The sequence below is a fragment of the Beta vulgaris genome, chromosome 9 (genome assembly GCF_026745355.1).
Source record: "Beta vulgaris subsp. vulgaris cultivar EL10 chromosome 9, EL10.2, whole genome shotgun sequence".
Lineage (NCBI taxonomy): Eukaryota > Viridiplantae > Streptophyta > Magnoliopsida > Caryophyllales > Amaranthaceae > Beta > Beta vulgaris.
This window is the reverse complement of record NC_079210.1, coordinates 30,324,607-30,334,201: the sequence shown is the minus strand read 5'-3', so window position 1 is coordinate 30,334,201 and position 9,595 is coordinate 30,324,607. Positions and strand designations below refer to the sequence as shown.

Here is a 9,595-nt window from a genome sequence, read left to right as displayed (position 1 = left end):
AATAAAATATTATAACCATTTAAAACCAAATTTCTAAATCAATCCAACCAGTAAATCAATAAACAACTTTATCACATAAAACCACATTTCAAAAGCTCTAGCTACATAACGTACCTTGATCTTGCACAAAAAATATACTAGTATCTTCACTTATTCTTATGCTTAAGCTTTCTCATAACCAACCAAATGAGTAATTTATTACATGAACATAATCATGAATTTAAACATGAATGACCTATCATGATCATAATATTTTTGAGTAAGAAATATGAAAATATTTTTCTTAAACCAAAGAAAATTGGAACTTGAATAAGAAATATAAAAAGAAAATAGATAGGAAGAGAAAGAAGAACTTTGAAGTATAGCGTACCTTGATCTTGCACAAAAAGTATACTAGTATCTTCACTTATTCTTATGCTTGAGCTTTCTTATAACCAATCAATAAGTAATTTATCACATGAACTTAATTATAAATTTAAACATGAATGACCTATCATGAGCATAATATTTTTGAGTGAGAAATATGAAAATATTTTTCATAAATCAAAGAAAATTAGAACATGAATAAGAAATATAAAACAAGGATAGATAGGAAGAGAAAGAAGAACTTTGAACTAAGAGATTATGGATTCTTCAAAGTTTTTGTGTGGAAAAGATGACTTAAGGTATGTGCTATTTATAGGAGTAGAATAGGTAGTACTTAATTTTCAAAATTAAATTGTTTGTAACCCTCACCATAAATTAGGAGATTAAACCGAAATTTGTAACATTCATAAATTTGGAAGTTTTAGGAAAACAAAACTCCCCCATTTACCATGAAATTCCGTCAAAAAATAAGGCCCTAAAAAAAATTTTTTTTTGCTCTTCTGAATTTTTTTACTAGGATTTAATACCAAAAGCTTAACAAATCCAATTTTGGCACCATATTCCCCCCAAAATAATTTAAAACGAGTGAAATTGCTAAAATACCCTTTGCTTAAAATATTTATTTTAGAAAATAAATATTTTATTTACTTGAATAAATACTCAAAAATATCGGGTATTACCAAGAAAAATGATGGTAGTGCGGCTATTGGCTTTGTTATTCAAAATCATTTGGGTGATGTCATTTGTGTGGGTGTTCATTCTCTTAGTTCTGAGCTTTCTATTCTTTAGATTGAGGCATGGGTGGCTAGGGAGGCTATACAGAGTGTTATTAGTCGAAATCATTTGGGTGAACTTATCTGTGCAGGTGCTCATTCTCTTAGTCCCGAGCTTTCTATTCTTCATTGAGGCCTGGGAGGCTAAGGAGACTATTCAGAGTGCTATTAGTGTCAATTCGAGTAGACTTATTGTCGCAGGGGATAGTATCCAGGTCATTCAGTCATTGTCTAATAAAGATAAGCTTCCGTGGTGTATTGACTCCATTTTGTCTGACGTAGGTATTGAGATTGTCGGCCTTGAGGAAGTAAGTTTTCGTCATATTGGTCGAGAAGGCAACAAAGCAGTGGATTTCATGGCTTCAAAAGGGACAATTCTATAACTCTCCTACCCTTTTCTTTCCTCCCTACAATTTGAGTTTTCCTAGTTGATCCAAATGGACATTTCAGGTTGGCCCTTACAGTAGGGGGTTTGACTTAATTTTTTTTACTAGGCAAAAAAAACAATTGTTGGTCATTCGATTTTAATGATTTCAATTATGGGTTATTTATAAATAATTCCAACTAAGGCATATATTTTTGAAAATGCGATTCAATAACATTATTTCTTTAGTACAATTCCTAGAAATATCCTTAATATATTTGATTGTCATTAAATATTTTACAATTCTCGAAAATTTAAACTAATGAAAGAAGAATTAGTAATTGATTATAAAAATATAAATCATCTTCTCATCCATTTTACTTTTTATTCTCAACCAAGCAATTATCCCACCATATAAAATTTCATTTTCTTCATTATTTATTGCCATCAAACAAACAACCATTTCAACTTTTGGTTGAAAAAAGAGAAAAAACAATTAAAATCTCCCCCGCCCAAACCCAAAAAAGATTCCGTGTCGCTGTCAGTGTGTGAGGCCTTAACATCATCTCCCCCACCACCATCACCAATCACCATTCTTCCCACTCTCTCCTCTATCATCCTCACCTCAACTTTCTCTCTCCTCCTTCCATAGCCGTCGAGCTTCAGAAGAGATAGAAAATCGCCATTTTCGAACTTCTTGCACTAAGAATTGACGCCAAGATTAAGAACTAGAACTTGCTAATTTCTCAGATCTGCACTTTCCAATGGCTTCCACTAAAGAACGTGAGAACTTCGTCTACATCGCTAAGCTCGCCGAGCAGGCTGAGCGCTACGATGGTGAGAACTTTAATCTTTGTGTTTTTAGTATGTTGCTGATATTTCATTGTGTTTTCTTTTCTAGTTCGGTTTGCTTTGACTTTATTGCAATTTATGAAGATTTAGGGTTTTTCTTGATCTGATAGTTGTTTGAAACGATTCTGTTGATTTTTTTATTTTCGTGGTGTGATTTTGGTGGAATTAGCATTAGATTGAGTTTTGTGCGGTTTCATTGAGTGATAGACGAGATTTTGCGGTGTTGTGATTTTGATTGATTGATTGTGTTAGAAATGGTGGAGGCGATGAAGAAACTTGCGAAGCTTGATGTGGAGTTGACAGTAGAGGAGAGGAATTTGCTTTCAGTAGGGTATAAGAATGTGGTTGGATCACGACGGGCGTCATGGAGGATACTGTCGTCGATTGAGCAGAAGGAGGAGGGCAAAGGAAACGAGCAGAATGTGAAGAGAATCAGGGAGTATAGGCAGAAGGTGGAGTTGGAGCTTACTAACATTTGTAGTGATATCATGACTGTTATCAATGAGCATCTCATTCCTTCAGCAACTGCTGGTGAATCCACCGTCTTTTATTATAAGATGTAAGATATTTCGTGCGTTTGCGGAATCCTTTGTTTGTGTGCTATATTGTTTTTGAGTTTTAATGATTAATGAGTTTTATTTTTTGGGTGACTTTCTGTTGCAGGAAAGGGGATTACTATAGGTACCTTGCAGAGTTTAAGTTCGCTAATGAGAGGAAAGAGGCTGCTGATCAGTCCATGAAAGCATATGAGGTGAAATTTACGAAAATCTTGTTGTATTTACTTTGCTGTTCTTATGTGATGTAGGATTCAATGCTTTATCCAACAATGGGTAAATTAACATAGCGCATTAACTTGTGATTTAGCATGACGTTGGGCCTCTTTAGGCCCTTGATAACCGAAAGCTGCTATGTTGATGGTTTGGTCGTGTGTGGTATGGTTGACCCATGTCAATAGCCTTTTCTTCAAAATGCCAATGGAAAATGAATGACTAATAGGAAAGATTTGGCTATCAATTTTCTCACGTTGAAGTTTGTAACGTTTAACTTCACTTTTGTGTATGTATTCTTGATTATACTTTGTATTTGCTCTTGAATTTGTGTTCCTTCCTACATACTATTTTTTTTTATGTGTTTCTGTGTCTGTGTTCATCCAGTTGTATATCTGCTTACATATTTGCAGTTTATCCTTTTCTCTCCATTGTTATTTATTTTGAGTTCATTTTTAAGAGGTATATATGACATTGGTTTTGGATTTTCCTTGCACTGTGCTGAATGTTCTAGTGCAAGGTTCAATGTGCTTGTTTTTTCTTCAAGGTCTCGTTTGCCTTTTGCTCTTATGGTATGGCAATGAACATAATTACTGTGTAAGTGATGACTTTCTAGTTCCATATTTTGCTAGAGGTGCAACATTATTAGGTTTAAATTCTACATTTGTATGGGCACATCATATATGGCCAGATGCACAACTTTGCATTTCAAATTTAGCACCTCTTTGATTGTAATATTGCCCTTTTTAACTCTTATATCGACTCTTTTTTTCAGAGTGCCACCACAACAGCTGAGGCTGAGCTACCTCCTACACACCCCATACGCTTGGGATTGGCTCTCAATTTCTCAGTGTTTTACTATGAGATTATGAATTCCCCTGAAAGGTTTGTTTTCTTGTACATTTATGTTCAAATTAGAGAGGCTTCCTCCTACCTAAAATGGCAAAGTTGCATTTAAAATTTTAGTACATCTCAGTGCATCCTGTCTTTCTTCTACTTTAGCTTCCTTCTTTTTTGGATTTTCTTCAGGGCCTGCCACCTTGCCAAGCAAGCTTTTGATGAAGCTATCTCAGAACTTGACTCTCTAAATGAGGATTCATACAAGGATAGCACCCTAATCATGCAGCTTCTTAGAGACAATCTCACCTTGTGGACTTCTGACATTCCAGAGGAAGGAGGTATTTTCTTTTTACAAATCATATGAACATGCTAAACTTTTGTTTCCTAATTTTATATAATATTTCTACTTCATATCTATCGTATATCCTCCACATTGTAAAGTACTTTCATAGCCACATTGCTGAAGGCTTTTTCATCCTAATCTAGTGTGTTCCAACAATGTTTCAAACCCCCCCCCCCCTCCCTCGACTCCCAGTAAATCGTGGGTAATATGGCCCCTCTATCTTGGAGACTCTTGATGTAGTCAATCATGTTTCCATTTTTCTGGATTTCTGCATCTTCAAGTCTTGACTGCTTTACTGGTGCCGGGTTCCTTCTATGCCTGCAACTGCTTGACTTGTGTACAAGAGGGTTAGATCAGAAATTGATGGAAGGGAAGAGGCATGAAGGACACAAAATACACATTGGACTGATTTTTCAATTGGATATAAGACAACAGATTTTTTGGTCCGTGAATGATTGACATTTGTGAATCTTAGTAGTCAGAGATGAATTGCAGCCCGGGTATTGTATGTTTCCCGGGGCCTAATACTATATTGTTATGTGATGTTGCTTAAATCTGGAGAAACAAAATTTGGTAAAAATGTGACACCTTTGGGGTATATGCCTGTACCAAGGTGATGTGCACTCATCAGAAACGACAGATATCAAATTGCTATGATATCAGATCAGTTACGACTCAAAACAAGGCAAATTTGGAGCAGAAGGGGATAATATTGTATTAAAACTGATCGGAGTAACCAATTCAGTATAATTCTCAACTTCCGAGAGGTTGAGAGCTCTCTCAAGGATTCCTTTTTCTTTCTACTTTTTAGGCGACCTGTCTCTCTCACAAAGTCCCCTACTATTACATTAGCACATCCCCACTAGCTGTCTTAACAGAATTACTAGTAAATGATGTACTTTCCCTTCTAGATACCACTTAGATATTTCCAGCATTTCCCTTCTCAGGCTCTCAGCATTTCCCTTATTACCCCTGTGTTTCCTTTTGTACGTCAATAATAAACAAGGTCTAGGTTAATCCATAGCACAATGAATGACTTTGCTGAAGGATATATCTAATAAGTGTGCAAATCTCTGTTAACATGATTAGAGAAAGTCCATTTTTGTGATAACAATCTATATTGTTTCAAAGTCTAGCTCAACAATATTTGGCCAATTATCTTGCTTTAGCTTCATGCATCATATAATTTTCATCCTCACCTGCTTCTCTCAGTTTCAAAGTTCTCATTCGTTTCCTATTCTAATCCTATAACAGAAGAGATCGTGAAGGCAGATGGTGCAAAAGCACATTCTGGTGAAGAAGAAAAGGTGTGTTTGTGATCCATATTGTTCACATTGTTTTTTCCACCTTTTTATAACCAATCATAATACTTTGTTTATCCCATTCTCTGCAGTGAAGAGCATTGGTACTCGTCATGAATGACAAACTTGGGGTCGTGATTTAGTTTAAAAAAAAGTAGAGGACGAATTGGTTCTTTCTTTTCTTTTGCTTTTCATAACATGGCATTGTGCCTTGTGGGCTACTAGGGGCATTGAAACACACAGATTTGCGATAGTCCTCCAATTTGTGTCCACATACTTCTCCCCAGGCAGCCCTGGAAGATAAGGTTTGATTAGTGGCTGATGATGCCATGAACCAGTTTCGACCATTTGTTGTATTTTTTAAGATTGAGAACTGTTTTTTCTTTTCTTCTCTTCTCTTCCCAAACGATATTCTCTATTGGCATACATCTTGGTATGTATCTGACCTCTTAAAATTCATTATGGCTACTGCGTTGGTGACTGAGTCCCTAAATTTTGAGGCCTTTCTGAAATTTCTTTTAGATTTTGTATTTTTTGCGAGAGAAATCAGTGCTTTAAATTCAAGCCTTTGTTGCCAAAACAGGGTGGAATATATATTCTAATTCCTGCTATCGTTTATTTTGGAGAAACTGATTTGAGTTGGGGTTTTTGGGACTGAAAATGAGGTTCTTTTGATTGATAAAAAGCACTTCACTTCAGATTTTAAATGCCCAAAACACCTTTCATCCCAACCAACGAGCCTCTTGGAAAATGGAAATACATCAAAATTGTAAGCAGGCAAACGCGATTGAGTCTGGCATATTAACGTCCTTCGTTGTGCATCAAAAAAACAAGATTGCGAAAGCAATCAGTAGTTCTAAACTATAACTAAAATATGGCTGGCCAAAAACCATAAACATAACATAAAAATAAAATAACTAAAGATCATTGGTACCATAAAAATGAAACATACCAAGGATGTCTTGCCCTAGTGGTTAGGATTGAGCTGTTGTGAACGATATGTCACATGTTCGAATACCCCAACCCCTTTGTACTTTGTACTACCTTCGTGGCTCATATGAATAAAAAACATGAAACATAGACAACTTATTTTTGAGATCATAAAGATCGCTGACAAACTTGTCAACGTAATTTCCCTTTCAATTGTCATAATTGATCAACCCAAGATATTTTTAAAATTGTGTATCATTGTCAAAATTTAGAAATTAAATTCTATATAAAAACCTATCGCTTTAGGATTGATTGACGTGTTCATTTGTGCGAAACACAAACAACTAAATGCAGAACATATATTCATGAAATTAAGTAAAAAGAAGATGAAGAGGAGGAAAAATGAATAGCTAAGGTAAAAAAAAACGTAATATTTGCTTTTCTCCCCCCCCCCCTCCTCTTTTTCCCTTGTATCAGAGATTGGCATGAATATTCTCATCCACGGTAAGCCCCTTTTCCTCTCTTGTTTTCAGTTTTTAGTTTAATTTCTTGTTTTGTTGAATAAATTAGTCTCTCTTTATGAGAATTTTCAAACCTTGTTATAGAGATTTTTGTCTCCGTTTTGGAGGTCTCCTTCTCCTCTATGTGAGTTGTGAGTCTTGTTTGTACGTATGAGAAATTGTTTTCATTGGTTAAAATTCAAAACTATCAACATGAAGGCATTAGAAACACGAATGCGGTCAATATTTTAATATAAAGAATGTTTTTCTCCAAGCTGTGTCAAAATGATAGATAGTCCATTAATAGATGTAAGATTCAACAAATACAACGGGTCTGCACTACTTTGGTCGATCTGGTTCATTTTTTTATTTGGTTTAATGTTGTGCTGGTTTATTTTTAATTTATCTCACATCAAGATCGAACCGAGCTCGAGCCTCGAGAGAAGCTCACGAGTTCAAGCTGAGTTTTACTTATCGAGATCGTCAAGTTCACTAGTCGAGCCGAGCTAAATGATAAACGAGCTGAGCCCAGTACAGTTCTGGCTCGGGTCGTGCAATGAGCACCCTAACCACCACCGACCTAGTTATTTTAACTCAAACCAATATTCAGATGACTAAACATCTGAGTTGAGATTCAAACTCAAATTGTACACTCCAATAACTAGTATTAACATCTCAAATTTGAGATCATTTTTTTAAAAGAAAATTTCGAATTTGAGAATTATTGTTTCTTTTATATGAAGTATAACAATCCGTTGATTTTGATTTGAAATTAGGAAAATTTGATAAAAAAAACCCTTTTACGAGTTCATTTTAGCGAAAAAAAACCTTATAAAAATTTTTTTGCGAAAAAAAACCAAAATAAAAAAGAATTTGCGAAAACAAACCAAAATCAAAATTATTTTTACAAGATGAAACCTAGCCATCACTACCAGCAACCCCCAACCCTCCCTCCACCCCTTAGGCGGCACCCCCACCCCCCATTCGCCCCTACCCTCTCTCTTCTCCATTCTTCTCTCCTTCACCCCTCCCCCCTCTCCTCTCCCTTCGTCCACCCCCCCAACCGCTACACCACCCAAAACGCCCCCCACCGTTGCACCACCCAAAAACAATGGTTTTCGTTCTTCGATTTTTGATAGTTTTCGTTTCATTTGTGGTGGTAATGGGTAGTGGGTTTCTTGGTCGTGGTGGGGGGTTTTCATGGTGTTATGGTCATGTGATGGTGGTGGGTTCAAATTTTCTAGGTTGTAGAGGGGGAAGTTGCGGGGGGATGGGGTGGGCTGCGGTGTTGGGGGGGGGGATGGACGAAGGGAGAGGAGAGGGGGGAGGGGGTAGGGAAGAAGGGAGAGAAGAGAGGGTAGGGGTGAAGGGGGGTGGGGGGATGTCGCCTAAGGGGGTGGAGGGAGGAGTCGGGGGCTGATGGTAGGGGTGGGGTGGGCTGCAAGTGGTGGGGGGTTGGGCTAGGGGTGAAGTGGGGGTTGTAGCAGTGGGTGGCGGCTGGGCGCAGTTGTTGGTAGTGGTGGCTAGAGTTGGTAAATGTTGGAAATTGTATGGTCAACATCGGAAAATTGGTTTGTTTTCGCAAAAAAATTTGATTTTGGTTTGTTTTCTTAAAAAATATTTTATCAAGTTCTTTTTCGCAAAAATGAACTCGTAAAAGATTTTTTTGGCAAATTTTCCTTGAAATTGTTAGATTATTTGGATAAAAAAAAATATTGACACAGAAATTCACAACGCTAATATAAGCTCAAAAATATGAAATAAAATTTAAATGGTAATAGTGAACATAAAATTGCATTTTCAACATAAAAGGTTTGTACGTCTAAAGATTGAAGTAGCAAAATAGTCTAGCAACGCATTTTCATTCGAGGGCGGTGGGGGTCAGAGAGTGAGGGTGGGATACGCTGTCACCGAAGCCGACGACGAGGCGATTGCGAAGGTCGTAGTGGAGGTTAAGTGCGTGGTGGACCCAGTTGCGTGCCACACGGGGGGTTGGGGTGGAGGTGTAGATGGTGTGCGTGTTGTTGATGGTGAAGGTACCGGACTTTGGGATGATGAGGAAGGTTCTCGTAAATGGTGGCTACCATTGTTATACTAGGTTGGAGGTAAGGAGGTTCGTGTGTTGAGTAGTGACTAGTGAGGAAGTAGGAGAGAGAATTTGTATTGGCAGAAGATGAAAGGAGATAGAGAGGAAGAGTGGTGTTTAATTAAGGATAATTAGTTATTGTGTTAATTAGGTTTGGTTAATACTTTCAAATCAAAATTAGCGGATTGTTATTTTTTTTTTTTGGCAATTCAAAGTTATTATTGAAAACCAAAAAAAAACCGGTTACAACCACCAAAACTTCAGATCAAGTTCCCAAAGAGGGACAAGCCCCTACAAAGGAAGAGACCTCAACACTAGTACTACCCAACAAGCTGAGTAGACTTATACAATAAGAAGCCTCCTAACATCATCATTACACCTACAAGCAACATTGAATATAATCTGTTTACAAAGGCTAAGGACATCAATTTTCACTCCAGTAAACAGCAAGCTATTTCTATAAGTCCATAGCT

The 9,595-nt window shown here is 36.9% G+C and overlaps 1 protein-coding gene across 1 annotated transcript; it reads left to right on the top strand.

Moving 5' to 3' along the window:
* The first annotated feature begins 1,985 nt into the window (after positions 1–1,985).
* LOC104903545 (14-3-3-like protein D) lies at positions 1,986–6,099 on the top strand. Its single transcript, XM_010691596.4, has 7 exons — positions 1,986–2,340; positions 2,608–2,914; positions 3,019–3,106; positions 3,898–4,007; positions 4,152–4,300; positions 5,560–5,612; positions 5,699–6,099. The coding sequence occupies exons 1-7, from the start codon at positions 2,268–2,270 to the stop codon at positions 5,699–5,701; spliced, it is 783 nt and encodes a 260-aa protein (XP_010689898.1). The 5' UTR covers positions 1,986–2,267; the 3' UTR covers positions 5,702–6,099.
* Positions 6,100–9,595: the final 3,496 nt, after the last annotated feature.

Excerpts from the sequence above, each read along its gene's own strand:
- LOC104903545 (XM_010691596.4), top strand. The coding sequence starts at position 2,268 with ATGGCTTCCACTAAAGAACGTGAGAACTTCGTCTACATCGCTAAGCTC. Across the intron at positions 3,107-3,897 it reads AGTCCATGAAAGCATATGAG|AGTGCCACCACAACAGCTGA; the intron begins GTGAAATTTACG and ends TCTTTTTTTCAG. Across the intron at positions 4,301-5,559 it reads TGACATTCCAGAGGAAGGAG|AAGAGATCGTGAAGGCAGAT; the intron begins GTATTTTCTTTT and ends ATCCTATAACAG.